Source organism: Mustela nivalis (genome assembly GCF_964662115.1).
Source record: "Mustela nivalis genome assembly, chromosome: 4".
NCBI lineage: Eukaryota > Metazoa > Chordata > Mammalia > Carnivora > Mustelidae > Mustela > Mustela nivalis.
In genome coordinates, this window is record NC_139023.1 from 145,659,898 (window position 1) to 145,678,152 (window position 18,255).

Below are 18,255 nucleotides of genomic sequence, written 5' to 3' on the forward strand. Positions count from 1 at the left end.
TTAAACCCTAGCATTAAACAGACTTGTCCATCCAGTCATGAAAGTGCTGGCCAGGTAGAGCCTGCCTCTATTAACTTTGTGGCATGAAGGAACAAAGTCGTGTGTTCTGCCAGCAGCTGTTTCTCAGCAGAAAGGGAGGGGTGGGTGAGGACTAGAGAGGCTGAGAGTGTTACATATGGCATCAGAAATGGGGAAGTGTACCCTCTCTCTTCTCCCTTCCTACAGTACTTTATCCTAAGCGTTTAGCGTGGTGCTTGGCATTGAGGAAGCGTACAGTATGATGCTTATTATTATAATGATGATTTGAGCAATTCGAGTAGCCACCACGATGTCTCAGGAACCTGTGCATTTAATCTTCCCACATGCGTTGCTATTTGACACGTAGCTTGGTTTCTATGACTATTATTTTTTTTATTTCACTGTGAGATAAAATTGGTAAACAATTTTAAAATTGATAAACAATTTAGAATAACAGTGTTTAAACTTTCATTGAGGTCATAGTTCCCTTTACAAATGTAAAGCAAATTATACATTATGCTTTCCGGGAATACATGGGTTTTAAGAACTTATGGCAGCTGAAATTCAGATACTGCCATATTACTGTAAACTAGTATCAGTGACTGTTGAATAAGTACAATTAATTAATAGGAATGCGAGAGTGGTTAAGATCATGTGAGGCAGATGGACAGTCAACATGTTTCAACTTCAACTGGGCCTACCTCCTAGCTTTTACCTTAAGCCAGTTAGTATTAACCTGGGTGTTACTGTTTTTCTTGTTTAAATCAATAAAATGAAGTTGGTAATAGCGTCTATATCCAAGGTAGAGGAGTAAATAGAAGCCTTACTTCTGGGCCAGAGTATCCACTTGCTCTTTTCTTTTGTTGCTGTTGTTTTTATAGTCATTATTGTTGTTGCCCTTCTTGGCCTTTCTCACCTCACCCTTATTGTCTTGCAGGTTCCAGTGATTTAAGTGCTCTTGAATTTCATAACTTGGAGATAAAATTATTCTGAGCAAACAGCTTGGCCCTTTAGATCTGTTTTTGTTAAAAAAGGAAAAGCAAAAGTCCTCAAGGGTAATCTTCATGATCTTTGATCTTTCCACAATAAGAAAAACCTTTCACAGTCTGCTTCTGGCTCATCAGGGAAAAAGATCTTTTGGATGCCCTTCAAAATTTTCCCTTCTTTCTTTGCTTCCTCTCATGTCTCCTTCCTGGCCCGCAAGAAAGAAAATATGTCAATTTGATATCGCTGGCCCCTTCTGAAAACCTGGTAATGGTATTTATCCTGTCAGCAGTTCCTGGGTATTTAGTGTTTTATATCTTGATCTGTCTTTATTATTTGAGGAAAAGTCCTTAACTTTCCCCATTCCTTTCTGATGAATAGCTTGGGTTATAGAAGTTTGGTCCCCTCACTAAGAGCCACAGATCCCCTGCTGTTTTTATAGGTTGACTTTTGACACAGACTACTTCTGTTCAAGGAGCTCATTGTTATTAAGTTAGTGCCATTTTATACCAGAACTTAACTTTTAAAGCACATTGAAATAGACTTCTTATTGGTTTTTTGGTTGATGTTTAAAATTGGTGTTTTTTTTTTTTCCTAATGGCCCAAATAGCACATGCTCAGTGTAAAAAAATATATTCAGAAAATATATAAATCATAAAGAAGAAAAAAGAGCTCTCCCATAGTTCTACTCCACCAAACTAGTCACTTTTAATTTTTTATATGATTCTATCTACATCTATCTATATTGTATTTATATAAATACATATATAAAACACATATACCTATACATATATAGAGATTTTTATGCTATTCAAGTTTTTTTTTTGTTTTCTCCAGAATGTAGTCCTTCTATGTATACTGTTTTGTAATCTCCTTTTTTCCCTAACCTATATAATGTGTTTGATTGTTTTAAATAGTTGTATAGGATTTCATAGAATGAATATAATTTACTTAGCTAATTCCCTATTGAGGTGTGGATGCTTAGGTTGCTTATGATTTTTTAGTAATTTAACCCCAGGATGGTAAACATTCTTTTGCATCCATTTTTGAGTAGTTGTGTTATTTTGGTTTTCTGATGTATTCATAGAGTTTAATTCATGTATCAAAGGTTGTATGCCTACTAACTGATTATGAAAGTGCCTTTTTCTAATCAAATTTGGGTATTATCAGTCATTTTAATATTTTTCAGTGTGATAACAAAACTAATGTCTGAATGATTAATTCCTATTTCTTTGATTATTAGAGATTAAACAATTTTCATGTTTTTTGGCCACTTGCATTTTTTTCTGAGATTAATTTTGTGTTATATAGTCTTGCTTATTTTCCAAAGGTATGTATATTTTGAAAACAGTAGAACTTTATTTCTTGAGATATTTTAAAATTATACTATTATATATTCTATAATATATATTTACATATTATAAAATTATATTATAAGTGATATTGTTTTTGCTGGACTTAATTTCTTACTTAGCTAGTTATTTTCAAGTATTGACATAGGAAAGAAATTAGTAAAGAAAACCAAGCTTGTTAGAATAATTTGTCTAAAATACAAATGAAGAGAATTGAAATTCTTAATGCTTATTTGCACTTTAAGATACCTAGTTTGGTTTAAATGTTTTTAATTTGCTCACATCTGGTTCTTGACCATGTTCTAGATAAGAGATGCCTATATAAATGTGTATCGTATTTTTACTTCTTCATTTTCATCATTGTTAAAATGAAAGGAATTGGGAACTGTTAATTGAAGTACTCATTTTAGCAAACTATGATCAGAAGATTCTTGGATATAATCTTTCCACATGATAAGGAGCATGTTTTTATTTTATTGCTTTTAGAAGAAAAACAACGGTGAAGACATTATGTATTTATGCAGACTACAAATCTGATGAAAGCTATACTCCAAGCAAGATCTCAGTCAGAGTAGGAAATAATTTTCACAATCTTCAAGAAATTCGGGTATGTTTTTCACATTTTAAAAGATATGTTCTCCTGTGACTCTTGCTCACAGGAGAACTATTAGAAAATAGTTACATTTGACATTAGATTAGACAGATTTAAATGTTAATACAAAAAAAAAATAAATGTTAATACATAAAAGGAATATTGTTAATATTTAAGAAAGCATTTTTAATTTTTTATATTTAAAATTTTTTTTGATTCATTTGTCATCTTCGTTTTTACCTAGTGTTTTATTACAGAAATTTTCAGATGTATAGAAAAGCTGAATTGTATAGTAAACCGCAGTATACTCACCTCCTAGAATCTATAATTATCAGTGTTTTTGCTATATTTGTTTTATTATTAACTGTCCATCAATTCATCTAATTTTTATATGCATTTCGAAATAACTTGCAGATATTTGTACTTATCACCCCAAATACCTCAGTGTAATATATGATAACCAGAGTTTTGCTTCAGGTTCATTTTTTTACAATTTATATGCAGTTTCCGCAAATCTTAAATATATTTATTTGTGAGTTTTCACAAATGCAAAAACATATCTGTAACCCTGACTCCTATTAACATATAGAACATTTTCACTACCCCATTAAATTTCCTCATATCTCTTCCCAACCAATCTCCTTCTCTATCCTACTCTCAGAGGTAAGTGTTGTTCTAATTTTTTTGTTTGCTCATTCATTCATTCATTTATTATATAGATCATTTTACTTTGTTCTAGTATGTCATATAAATGGAATCACAGATGGTATAACTTATTGTGAGGCTTTTTTCACTCAGCCTAATTTTTTGACAGTCCATCCATGTTGTTGTGTGTATAGCAGTAATTCATTTTTCTATATTCCTGAGTTATACTCAGGAATTGTTTGAATATACCCCAATTTATTTATCTGCTTTATAACTTTTCGAAGCTATCAGGATAATGCTTTTGTGACCTGACTGTTACTAGTGCTAAAATACTTACGTTTCAGAGATACTTTCAGTGAGTTTGAACTTTGTACTTGAAAAGTTCTGGCCCTTTGCATCTTTTCTTGTCAGAAAGTCATTGAGTTCAAACAATCATTAAAATCTTTTGAATTAGGTGATTCTGAGAGATCTGGGAAGCACCTGTGGTTTTTGAAAAGACTTTCAGCCAATTTGTGGCCTGGACTCTTATTTGAGTTCGTGTTTATAAGACCCTGTCTCTACATTTATATTTCTTCCCTGAGTTAGTAATAAGCTTAATAAGAATCACATATACTTTCATTACTTACTCATTAAATGCAGTGTTGTTTCTTTGTGAAATTTGTTTATGTGTTTACAAATAAGGACATTGTCTCCCACAGATTTTTTTTTTTTTTTCATCCTTTGAGGTAAGTTTGCAACTTTTTTGAGATGACCACCTGGTCTTATTCCAGTTATCTTCCTTTACTTTTAAGGAATGTGAAATAAGTCAAGCAGAAAACAGAATTATCATATGGTTTCACTCACACATTAAATATAAGGAATAGCACAGAGAACCATAGGGGAAGGGATGGAAAACTGAAGGGGGAGAAAATCAGAGAGGGAGATAACCCATGAGAGACTATGGACTTTGGGAAACAAACTGAGGGTTTCAGGGGTGGGGGGTGATGGGGTTGGCCAGGTGATGGGTATTGAGGAGCACACGTGTTGTGATGAGCACTGGGTGTTATATGAAACTAATGAATCATTGAACAGTACATCTAAAACTACTATAGAGTGGCTAACTGAACATATAAAAAAAAAGGAATGATCCTATAAATTTTCTTGACTATGAATTTGTCTTTAAAAAATCACTCTAAGTAAGATATTCTTTTTTCGTTTAAAAATATTTATTTTGTGTGACCATACTGGTTAATATGTACTTTCCATGCTTGAATAAATTCATAAATAGATCAGTTCTTCATTTTTCTTTGTCAGTTTCTTCATTTTACCCAGGGCTTTTTTCATTCAGAATATTTTAGATTCTTTTTATTACCATAATTACATTGGGCTTTTTGCTAGCCCTTTTAGTCTGTTTTACTGTTTTAAGGACTTGAGATATACTTTGTTAAATATTTTGTATTTATCACATGATTGGGCTAATCATATTGAGCAACCTTTTGGGAACAGAGCTGGCTTTTTTTGGTGTAAAATTAAAGGTTTATCGTATAATCCCTCTGGCAGGTTGAATTATGTGACATATATTTGAAATGTCCACTAGATGTCACTGTTGTCCTTTAATTGCTAGTCTCCTAATCTAGATGTTAATAAGACCTTAAGTAGTCTTCTTTGTAACTCGATTTTCTCAGAATATATATATTCAAATATTCTTTGATGCATTTTGGGAAATGTACATCTTCATACATGACTTCCAGGTTTAAGTGTTAAATATATATTTTGTATTCTTTTGTAAACTGGACAAACTTGAAATATTTGGATCATCGCAGAATATTTTTAATCTAGTTTTTGCTTCTTTTATATCATTTAAGTACTGAAACATTAGTCACATAGAATAAGGGCTCTTTTAGGTAGTCTCTTAATTTTATTCCAAGTGTGTTTATATTTCTGTGTAGTGACCACATAGCCTCATGAGACCAGTAATACTAAATATTACCAGGTGATAATGTAAGTTGTTTTCCTGAAAAACTTAATGAACATACTGCTTTTCTGCCACAGTTCTCACTAAGGAACCATAATTTTTGGATTTTGCTTTAAAATATTAGTGCCGCCTTTGCAGCTCATGATATAAAGTATACTTTATCTTTTAATTATACATCTTTATATGTGATTTATTCTGTTTACCTTTTTTCTAAGTTAAATATTCTGGTATTATTTTGTTTTTTAAGGGAAGATAAGCAGATCATGATTGTATTTTCTTACATCTATAGGATGTAAATTGTTATTTTTAAAAAATCTTCTAACTCCGATACTAAGACAAATGATTAAAGTAGTGTTAACTTTTATGAGGCTTTTAGAGCCATCATTTCATTAGTTATAGGACTGATTTAACTGAGTGGAAAATCCAACTAAATCTTTTTATATTTTTCCATGGAGGGTTGCCCACGGGAAGGTGTAGTATGAATTGAAGTGTTTAATGGGTTTTCCTTTTTTACTAGAAATTATGGATTTGTTTACTTGAAACACTCTAAAAACCTATTTTCTGTCATTTTATTATTGATTTGAGTTGGTAACTTTACAAATATTTAGTTCAGGGCAAGAAAAGCTAATGGCTACCCTATCTATCAAAAAATTATTCTTTTTCTATCATGTTTTCCTTCATTTCAGTTATAAAGCACACTATTCTATCTTGATCTTTGTTACCTCTGTTGAAAAATCTCTGAGAAGAGATTAAGCCTTCCCTTTACTCTTCGAGGATGCATATTTCAACCTCTCTACCTGAGGAGGGACTTACAATGGAAATAAAGTTTAGGCTTTCTACTTAATGGTTATAAGATACTCAAACTAGGTTTGTTTGGATAGAATGCTTTTGATGCCAAAACTGTTGAATAACTTCCTTGATAACATGATGAATTAATTTATGCCACTAATTCTACTTTTTCGTTTTTAAAATTGTCCACTCTACAGTAATTGGGAACCAACAACCTAAGAACATTTCATGAGGTGTTTGTGACTTACTGCTTCCACACAAACTACTTTTTTTTTTTTTTAACACAAACTACTTCTATGTAGAAGTAAGGACTTAGCATTTCAGAGTCTTTATGGCACTATCTTCTCAAAACACATCATCTCAGTTGTGTAATTTTGTGCAAGAAGTCATGTTCATCATATTATTGAAATTATTCCACAGAAATTTTCAAATAAAGATAAATGCTTTTAAAATTTTTATTTAGCTATCTACCTATTTATTTATTTATATTTATTTTTTTCAAGTAGACTCCATTCCCAGTGTGGGGCTTGAACTCATGACCCAGGAGATTGAGATTCCTGAGCTTTATGGACTGAGTCAGTCGGCGCCCTGTTTTTGAAAATTTTTAAACTATTTGCCTTTTAGCATTATGTTTTGGTTTAGTGCTGTTTTTTTTCCTCTGCCCTCAGAAGGAAAAATACGTGCAAAGGAAATATTTTGTCATTTAGAGTGAGAGATGAAAGAATAGTCTATCTTAGATGTAACCATTTTATTTTTAAAGATTTTTATTTATTTATTTGACAGAGATCACAAGTAGGCAGAGAGGCAGGCAGAGTGAGAGAGGGGAAGCATGCTCCCTGCTAAGCAGGGAGCTGGATGCGGGGCTCGATTCCAGGACCCTAAGATCATGACCCGAGCCAAAGGCAAAGGCTTAACTCACTGAGCCACCCAGCCGCCCACATGCAACCATTTTAATATTGTAGAAAACATCTCCAGCTAAGATTCAAGAAAACAGTCCTTTTCAGTTTGCCTACTATTTACCTTTTAAAAAATGATTATAGAAATTTTTGTATTTAAATATGAAACTAAAATGAGTTAGATATAAAATGACTGCTCTCAAAATTATTTCTATACAGTTCTATAAAAAACAACTTGTTAACTGAAGGTTAAAGAGGTATTTTCAGCATAGGGTGAAAATTGTCCTTTGATTCATTGTTAGCATTCTGCTTCTAAAATTTGTGGCTGCAAAAGGATAGAATATTGATGGAGCACAAGATTGTGCACTTAAGTGAATTTTAAGTTTTGTTTTTGTCTTCAGATAATAAAGCTGTTACCAAAGTTGGTTTTTTTTTTTTTTTTAATTTTTTTAAGAGGATGCTTGAAACAAGTCTTCAGTGTTAAGAGAGCAGAAATATTTTTCTTTTCTTCCGTGTGGGCAAGACTTTTGGCTCTCTTCCTTGTGTCTTGAATCAGTAGCATGGCTATGGGAGTCCATATATGGTACTTTGACAAAAGTGGTTAAAAAGTCAGCTCTTCTGTTAGCATAAAATTTGCTATTATAATTTGATTTCTGTTAATGTGTTTGGTAGAGTAAGAAGATGCAGACAAAAGTCTCTGACTCTATCCATCGATCTTAAAATCTACTTATATTTACTTTCTGATGAGGGTTCTGTTTTAGACAACTTGATATAAAGTAGAATGATTTAGGTAGTTCCTATAAACATAAATTGATTTGATAAGACAGTGTTTAATTTATTGAGCCTTTGAAAAAAATAGTTTTTGCTGAATTTAGCTAGTTTAAAAGAAAATGTTTTCAAAAATTAGCTTTTATATGACCCTGGGACATCTTCGACATGAATGTGGAATACTTTGTTGTGATACAGATAATTTTTAGGCCAGAAATTTTATCTTCTCTTTTCCCTCTCAAAAAGTAACATATGCAATTTTTATGAAGTTATTCATGATTATATACATTACTTATTTCCAAAATGGAGTTAAGATGACTATGCATTTGGGGTTATTTACTTTTGAATCTAAAATGTTACACAGTGGAATATTATATATATTTTTAAAGATCTTATTTATTTATTTTGGGGGAGGGGGACATAGAAGGAGAGAGAGAATCTCAAGCTGACTCCACAGCAAGTGTGGGGACCCATGTGGGGCTTGATCTCCTGACTGAGATCATGACCAGAACCAAAACCAAGAGTGGGATGCTTAACTCACTGAGTCACCCAGGCAACCCTATATATATATATATTTTTTTTTTTAAGATTTTATTTATTTATTTGAGAGAGAGAGACAGTGAGAAGAGAGCATGAGCGAGGAGAAGGTCAGAGGGAGAAGCAGACTCCCTGAGGAGCTGGGAGCCCGATGTGGGACTCGATCCTGGGACTCCAGGATCATGACCTGAGCCGAAGGCAGTCGTCTAACCAACTGAGCCACCCAGGTGTCCCAACCCTATATATATTTTTAAGAGATTAATACTCTTGTAACTTTCGGTTTTTTGTTTGACCACAAACTTAGACTGCAGAGGCATTCCCATTACAAAACAGACTTGTGCTTTATTCATTAGATATTTATTTATGGCCTTTTAAGTGCCAGGCACTGTATTAGATACTGGGGATACAGTTAAAGAGAGTCACTGTTTCTGCCCTTAAGCCCTTATTAGTTTGGTGGAAACAATAGGCAAATAAATAATTACAATATAGTCTAGTAAATAAACACACAGGACCATGTGAATGCATTGGAATATTAGGAGCAATGTTTTTAAATTTTTTTCTAAAAGAGGTGATGGTTCACCTGAATCTTAAGGATAAATATAAAGCCTTCTCAGATGGGGAATCAAGTGGAGGCATTTTACAGGGGGCACAGCATATATAAAAGTAGAGAAACAGGAGCGCATGGCCTAATGGCAGAACTGCAAGTAATTTGGTATTTCTGATAACGAGGTAGGTATGGGGGAGTGGCAAGAAAGACTGAAGTGTTTATCCATTCTACACATTTATTGTTATGATCATGGTAATATGGCATCTCTACATAAGGAGTTTACATTCATTCAGGGAACAAATGTGTAATTGTTACATGAAAATACATAGACCAAAATCAGATTGTGCTTACTCTAAGACTTCTAGGGATTTTAGGCTTTAAATGAGGAGACACTGATAAAATTTAATCTTGGGAATGTTGGGGCTGGACAATGTGAAGACTGAATAGGTAGTATCCAGGTGAAAATTATGAGGATTTAACCAAAAGGCCATGGGAATTGTATTCAGACGAAAGGGGATGTATTTAAAGTAGAATCAACAGAATTTGTGACTGATTATTACCTAGGGTATAGTGGAAGTACGGGGTTGGGGTTCAAGTAGTTAGAAGAGGGCATCTAGAATTCTTCTCATGTTTGGCACCTGGTTGAATGCTGTGTTAATCAGAAATGGAGTACAGAGGTAAGGAACATTGGGGATGGAGAGAAAGGTTAAGCTAATGAGATTAGTTTTTGTCACTGATTTCTGGTAGATGGAGGGCTTTTCAGGGGGTAGTCAGGTAATTGGATCTGAACTGGGGGGAAAAAATCTAGGTTAGAGGTGCAGATTTGAGAATTATTAGTGTGTAAGTAGAAGCTTAGGTGTGAGTTCTGATTCATTCAGGGAACATGTATAGTAGAAAAGAAGACTGCTGGGGCTCAAACTGTGGAAATGCCAGTATTCAAGGGCTGGGAAGAAAAAGATGATTTAATGAGATTCCTCTCAAGCTGCCAGTGATGAGAAGAAAATTGATAGTTGTCACAGAAGCTAGGAATGGTCAGGAATATCCAGTCAGATAGGGACTGAAAGCTTCCTGCCTAAGCTTGTGTTACATGTTTTAATAGGCAATTTAATGCAATTCTGTACTAAGGCGTCTTCTGCAAGTAGTTTAATCACTCTTTGGAGCTATAGTTTCTGCATTTATAGATTGGAGACTAATGAAATTATTTAATAGCAGGAATTCAGCTTTTCCTACCCTAGTATTTGGGCCCAGTAAGAAGATTCTGAAGGGAATTCTTGTTTTGTTTCATAACGCTTTGAACGGGAAGGTTTTATACTGTGGATGCATACTTCAGCTTTGAAGTTGATGAGGTTTCTTTGAAGAGCATTGTGCTCTAGAGTCGCTTTTCTCAAGTGCTCTTTCGCAGTGGTTATGGAAGAACTGCACTGTTTCTTGTAGGCAGAGTGACAGCGGTAACAGCCAAGGGCAAAGAAAACAAAAAACAAAATTAAAAACCTTTATTTAATTGCATGGCAGGATACAATACAATAAAAATTTGTGCTTATGAAAATGAAAATGCTGTGGTTTCAGAGATGCAGATTATCAATCCCTTTTATGTAAGGAAAGCCCACTGAGTGAGTGTGACCAGCTCAACAGGGGAGGGAGGGAAGGTTGCCTGGCTAAGGACTTAGCACAGTGTCAAAAACAGTAGGCCTTTAATAAAAGTTGTCAAATAAGTAAGTATACTAGCAGTCGGTCCCTATGCTTGCCACTGATCCATGCTTGTGTAGTCTGCTTCAAAAAAGATTATTTGGGCAAGTCTGATTCCTTCTCTCAAAAATAAAAATTTATTTATTTTTGTTATTTTTTTAATTTATTTTTTATTTTTATTTATTTGTATTTATTCCTTCTCTCAAAAAACATAAAATTTACCATCTTCACATTTTTAAGTGTATAGTTCAATAGTATTAAGTGTATTCACATTGTTGCACAACAGATATCCAAATTTTTTTTCATCTTGCAAAACTGAAAATCTCTATCCATTAAACACCTCCTCCTCATTTTCCCTCACCTTAGCCCTTGATAACCACCATTCTGCTGTCTGATCCTATGCATTTGACCACTTTAGATACCTCATGTAAGTGGGCTCTTAGTATTTGTCTTACTGTGGCTGGCTTATTTCACTTAGCACAATGGCATCAAGATTCATCCAGGTTGTAGTAGGATATGTTCCCTTTTTAAGGATAAATAATCCACATTATGTGTATCCATCCATCTGCTGATGGACCTTCCACAAGAGGTGTGAATAATGCTGCTGTGAACATGAGTGTGCAAACATAAATGTTTCTTTGAGATCCTGCTTTCAGTTCTTTTGGGTATATACCCAGAAGTGGGCTTGCAGGATGAGATGATAGTTCTATTTGTAATTTTTTGTCCCTCTCAGAAATTGGTAAGTTAGCAGCAAGACTTGATACAGAGTTAGTGATATGGAGAGGGTGGGAAGGTGGAGGACCATGCACATTCTGAATTTTTAAAGTTAGAAGGGTAAAGACTATGAGATATGTGAGGAAGTAGGATGATGTAGGATGAATAGAGTGGATGCCCGGACACAGATTGACCAGCAGAGAAAAAAATAAGAGTTGAACGAATAACTGGTGCTGCCAGTGTTCATTTGCTGACCACTGTGGTACCTGGTTATTTACTTTCTCTGGGGTATATAAACTTTTTAGTAAGCCCCCTTTCCCTGGAGAAACTTTTGAACACAAATTCCTTTATTCTTAGCCATTAAAAATGGCCCTGATTAGAATAGAAGGAGCTGCAGTAAATTTTGCTGAAATCTGCCTGCTGAAAAATTTTATTTTAATTTTAAAGTGTATTTTAATTGAGGTCAGCCCACTCAGGACCTTCATTTTTTCCCTCAGCATCTTATTTTATACATGGGGAATGAAGAATTAATCTCTAAAAATTAGAGGCCAGTAGCAGATTTTTGATGAGATCAGTGCTATGTTTGAAAGAGAAGAATCTGTACATGAATTTTGATTTAGATTGGATTGACCGTCACAGAACTGGTTTTTGAGTCCTCTTGTTCACTGTTACTTGTATTTGTCACCTCTACTGTTGATTCAGCACTCTCAACACGCATGTCACTGTGCTAAGCAGTCACCACTCACTATTTCATTCTGTCTCCAAAGCTCAAGTGGTGATCAGATGTTGTTGTTATCCCTATTCAGAGAAAGTTGAGACTTAGGTTACATGGACCTTTTGCTGTGTGGCTCACTCTAAATGTGAGAATGTTAGAGCTGAAAGAAACTTTAGAGGTAAACTATTTCATCAAAAAATTAGATGCTAAGCAGTCGGGCAGGTAATATAACAGCAAGATTCCATGCCTTTATGCAAAGGGGGCAGCTTCTATGTGGTTTCAGCCTTTATAGCCACATAGGAATGTAGGCCCAGTGTTTTTTTTTTTTTTTAAAGATTTTATTTATTTTATTTGACAGACAGAGATTACAAGTGGGCAGAGAGGCAGACAGAGAGAGAGGGGAGGAAGCAGGCTCCCCGCTGAGCAAAGAGCCCGATGCGGGGCTCGATGGGATCATGACCTGAGCCGAAGGCAGAGGCTTTAACCCACTGAGCCACCCAGGTGCCCCCCCCCTTTTTTTGTAAATAAAGTTTTATTGGAACACAGGAACATCCATTCACATGTAAGATATATACATTTCAAGTAAATATATCTCCACCATTTTTTGAAAGTTGGGTTATTTTCCCTTGCCCATACTTAATTTAAGAAAAATGAACACTACTAAGTTAAAATGATATTCTTAGCTTTACAAAACATCTATTGATGACAGAGTAGTCTAAATTGTGAAAGCAATTAATTGTTCCTTGTCAACAGAAAGAACTGGGCTCCCAAAACTAGATTAAAAACCCAATGAAATAATGACTAACAATAGTAATAGCTATACTATTTAATATTTACTTTTTCTTTTCTATCTCTTGCTCATCAACCATTAGTAGACTCTAACAAATAAATAGATACATACTACAGAAACACCAATATTTGTCAACCTTAAAGATACATACTACCTATAAATAGATACATACTACAGAAACACCAATATTTGTCAACCTTAAAGTTTTTAAAGAGAAATCTGGATTTGAGTGTAAAGTTTCCCAATTTTTAAAATACGCTGGGCAGGGGCGCCTGGGTGGCTCAGTGGTTAAGCCGCTGCCTTTGGCTCAGGTCATGATCCCAGGGTCCTGGGATCGAGCCCCGCATCGGGCTCTCTGCTCAGCAGGGAGCCTGCTTCCTCTTCTCTCTCTCTGCCTGCCTCTCTGCCTACTTACGATCTCTCTATGTCAAATAAATAAATAAAATCTTTAAAAAACAAAACAAAACAAAACACACTTCAAGATTTAAAAAAAAAAAATACGCTGGGCAAACAGGGTAGGTCCACAGGTTAGCAACTTCCAATAAAGTACAATCCCATTATTTTACAAACGAGACCTAGAGATGGAGTGAACTCCCCGATGTTCCACAGCAAGTCAGTGGTATAGCTGGGAATCAACATGCATTACATATTCCTTTCATTTTTTTCTTAAAATCACATTAGATTATAAATTACCATAATATTTCCTTAAATTTTTCAGAATAATTGAAGTGTGGAGTCGAGGAAATGAGCTAATGACAGGGGATAGGTTGACTGTAGAATTTCGAAGTGTATCTAAAAATTTTTTCTTCCTCAATATATTCTATTGAAAATTGATACTGTAATGCTAATGCTTTTGGCATAAACATTTGTAAATATTTGCTTTTCTTTCTGTTGATTGCTTTCCTTAATGATTGCATAAAGAGCATTAAACAGTGTAATTTGGAGCAAAAAATTTCTAAGAATAAAAGAAAAAAATCTCCAAGCCTCTGAGTAAAAGAGGGAGAATATTGGAGTTGAAACTGTGGGAATATAAGCCAATTCATTCTTTCTTTTCTGGTCATTTTACCTTCATAAGGGAGTTAAAAAAAAATCATCATTCTGGGGTTTGCACATTTGGGGGTGGGGTGGGTGGTTTTTCGTCTTGCGTTTGCAATTACAGTTGATGGTAGAAAACAGAAACAGTAGCTCAGCAATCTCAGTGACATTTTCAGAACAAATTGTCTACTTTGTAATTAGCTTAGAATGATAATTAGCTAATTGAATGGTCCACAGCTAGTCTTGATCTTGGTGCTTAATTAAGTAGGACAGAGGCACTAGGCAGAGGCGATCCCTAAGGAACTTTGATGAGAAAAGATCTAGATTCAAACTAAGTGGTACCATAACTTTAAGACAGTAGTAGGGAAATTGTCCAGATAATGTGTTAGCTCAGTTTTTATTTAGCCTGAAGTCTTTTATCTCATTCCAAATTAATATGGTGTTTACTAAATAGCTGTGTGAATTTTTTCTTACTTATTCTTTATAATGAAGAGTATAAGTTCTTGCTGTGGAGGGCACCTGGGTGATTCATTCAGTTAGGGGTCCAACTCTTGCTTTCTGCTCTGGTCATGATTTCAGGGTCGTGAGATTGAGCCCCACATCAGGCTCTGCACTCAGTGGGGAGTCTTGCTTGAGATTTTCTCTCTCCCTTTCCTCCTACCTGCTGTGTGCTCTCTCTCTCTCTCCAAATAAATAAATAAATAAATAAATAAATCTTAAAATAAGTTCTCACTCTGGGTCCTATATATCCAATAGGGTCCCATTCTTTGCTACCAAATAAATAAAATTATCACATGGTAACAGGTACCTCAGGTTAAAAATATATAATATCAAGAGAATGAGAAGATAAGCTACAGACTGGGAGAAAATATTTGCAAAAGGCACATCTGATAAAAGACTGTTATCCAAAATATATAAGATACTTCTAAAACTCAACAATAAGAAAGCAAACAAGAGGCCAAAGGCTTTAACAGACACCTCACAGAAGAAGATTTGCAGATGGCAGATAAGCATATGAAAATCTGCTTCACATCATGTCTTCAGGGAAATGCAAATTAAAATGAGATACCACTACAAACCTATTAGAACGGCCTAAATCGAAACACTTACCGCCCCCAATGCCAGCAAGGAAGGGGAGCAGCATGGGCTTTCCTTCATTGCTGACAAGTATACAAAATGGTCCAGCCACTTTGGAAGACAGTTTGGTGGTTTCTTACATGACTAAACATACCAGCCATATAATTCAGCAGTAGTGCTCCTTGAAAACTTACATCCACCCAGAATCCTGCATGTGCATGTTTTATAGAGTTTTACTAATTGCAAAAACTTAGAGACAACCAGGATGTTCTTCAGTAAATAAATAGATTAATAAACTGGGGTACATCCAGACAATGGAATGTTACTCAGCACAAAAAAGAAATGATCTTTCAAGCCATGAAAATACATATTCCTAAACAGTGAAAACAAGAGTTTGTATAATTTCAACTATATGGGATGATTTGTATAATTTCAACTATATGACGTTCTGAAAAAGGCAAAACTATGGAGACAGTAGGAAGATTAGGAGCTAGGAGTTGGGGGGTGGTAGGAGGGATGAATAGGCAGAGCACAGAGGATTTTTAGGGCACTGGAAATACTCTGTAGGATACTATAATGATGGATACCTGTCATTATACATTTGTCCAAACCCATAGACTGCACAACACCAAGAATAAACCCTTACGTTGATAATGAGGGAGGCTCTGCATGAGGTGGGGGTGGGCAGGAGACTTATGAGAAATCTCTGTACCTTCCTCTCAATTTTGCTGTGTATCAAATTGCTCTAAAATTGTTTTTTTCTAAATAATTTTGTATGTACACTCTAGGCGCCCCTAGAGTGTGTTTTGCTTTTTCTCTCATCTATCTCTTTTCCCACCTCTCAGGGAAACAAGTTTTCATAGGGTTTGACTGGCAGGCATGTTGAGTTAACCTGAAATAATTACAACACGCTGGCAACTTCTGATTTCCCTACTTCTTCCCTAAGACTAAATACTTGCTGCAAAGCAAGTGAGATTTCATAATAATGAGTACCCTAATATTTTTTCTATAAGATAGGAAAAATCTCCAATTTTAAAATAGAAATCAATAAAATAATTAACAACGAACTTAAGGCCAGTTACTACTAAAATGCCATTTTAGTGTATTTATATCTATTTTATCTGTATTTAGAAAGCAACTTTGAAAATACACAGATTCTAATTCTGTAAAATGTTAAGACTAAATAGTGGGTTTTTTTTTTAAAGATTTTATTTATTTATTTGATAGCGAGAGAGAACACAAGCAGGGGAAGTGCGAGAATGAGAAGCAGGCTCCCCATGAGCTCTCAATCCCAGAACCCCAGGATTATGACCTGAGCCAAAGGCAGATGTTTAACGACTGAGTCACCAGGTGCCCCTAAATAATTTTATTTTTCTCTAATTTTAAAAGAAGAATCCCTGTTAACATAATCTTATATTCTTTAACTTAACTGAATTTCAGTTTTTTTTTTTTTTTTTTTTAAAGATTTTATTTATTTATTTGACAGAGAGAAATCACAAGTGGGCAGAGAGGCAGAGAGAGAGAGAGGAGGAAGCAGGCTCCCTGCTGAGCAGAGAGCCCGATGCGGGACTCGATCCCAGGACCCCGAGATCATGACCTGAGCCGAAGGCAGCGGCTTAACCCACTGAGCCACCCAGGCGCCCCTGAATTTCAGTTTTGTATGAGTTAACCTAAGTATTCAGATTCAGTAAACTCCTCTGAAGTTATGGAAAAGGTACTCTTTAGTACCTTTTAGTACCTGTTCAGTAGTAGATAGTGTATAGATAGTAGTAGTAGTAGATAGTGTGTTTAGAGTGTGTGTGTGTGTGTGTGTGTGTTTAAAGATTTTATTTATTTATTTGACAGAGAGAGGGAACACAATCAGAGAGAGAAGGAAAGGCAGGCTTCAACACCAGCAGAGAAGAGGGAGAAGCAGACTTCCCTGCTGAGCAGAGAGCCCGATGTGGGGCTCGATCCCAGGACCCTGAGATCAGATCTGAGCCGAAGGCAGAGTCTTAACCCACTGAGCCACCCAGGCGCCCCTAGAGTGTGTTTTGCTTTTTCTCTCATTTCACTTAATTGTAGTGAATCTAGCCAATCAAAAATATTGTTTACATAGTTTGTTTCTTTTTATAATAGTCATATACAGTAATAAATGTGGCCTTTGACTTATTCCTCTAATTGCTGTTTCTTTGAGATTCATGAGAAAAATGTATAGCCCTTTTTTAAAAAATATTTTTTAAAGGTTTTAGTTTTTATTTGTCAGAGAGAGAGAGAGAGCACAAGCAGAGGGTTGGCAGGCAGAGCGAGAAGCAGACTCCCTGCTGAACAAGGAGCCCAGTGTGGGATTCGATCCCTGGGATCGTGACCTGAACCAAAGCAGACGCTTAACTGACTGAGCCAACCAGGCATCCCATGAATAGCCCTTATAAAAAATACTGCATCTGTTTTTGTTGTTCACTAAGTACTCATTTTAGATATAATACTCATTTTAGATATAATTGCTAAAACCTCAAAACTTAATCTGAAAGCTCTATTTTACTATGTTTTATTAATTACAGTTAAGAGATGTTATACACAAATCTTGGTAAGCAATGACTGTGATGCCAGTAGTCTTAAAAGCTTATTATTCCAAGAGTTGAATTTCCTATTTCTTTTTCCTTTTTCCTTTTCTGTTTTTTAAATTGGGAACTGCTTGAAAGACATCATGTTCCTGACCTATTATAAATGCTATATTTTGGCTACATTGTTTTGTAAAATTGCTTTTAAAGAAGTTCTCTGCAGGGCGCCTGCGTGGCTCAGTTGGTTAAGCGACTGCCTTCGGCTCAGGTCACGAGGCCGGGGATCCAGTCCCACATCTGGCTCCTGCTCAGCCGGGAATCTGCTTCTCCTACTGACCTCTCTTCTCGTTCTCTCTCTCTCTCCCTCTCGAAGAAATAAATAAAATCTTAAAAAAAAAAAAAAAAGTTCTCTTCATTGGTATTCCATAGACCTACATTGAGGCATATAGGAAATTATAAAATCTATTATTGCAATTCTGTTAGGAATATTGTTGAAGATGTAGTCCGTATCACAAAGTGGTCTTTTAATACAGATCCAGAATAAAAATACCCTTCCAGTCTGGATTCAGGAAAGAACGTTTTAGTTATGATAATAGATACACACACACACACACAC

At 35.1% G+C, this 18,255-nt stretch overlaps 1 protein-coding gene across 4 annotated transcripts in view; it reads left to right on the forward strand.

Moving 5' to 3' along the window:
• ANAPC10 (anaphase promoting complex subunit 10) overlaps window positions 1-18,255 on the forward strand; it is a 110,648-nt gene that overhangs the window by 54,737 nt on the left and 37,656 nt on the right. For 2 of the 4 annotated variants that reach the window (XM_082728284.1, XM_082728283.1), the window contains exon 4: window positions 2,841-2,961. The exons of the other annotated variants lie outside the window; for them this stretch is intronic. In XM_082728284.1, coding sequence (XP_082584410.1) covers window positions 2,841-2,961 — 121 coding nt within the window. The remainder of the gene's footprint in view (window positions 1-2,840; window positions 2,962-18,255) is intronic. 4 annotated transcript variants of the gene reach the window in all.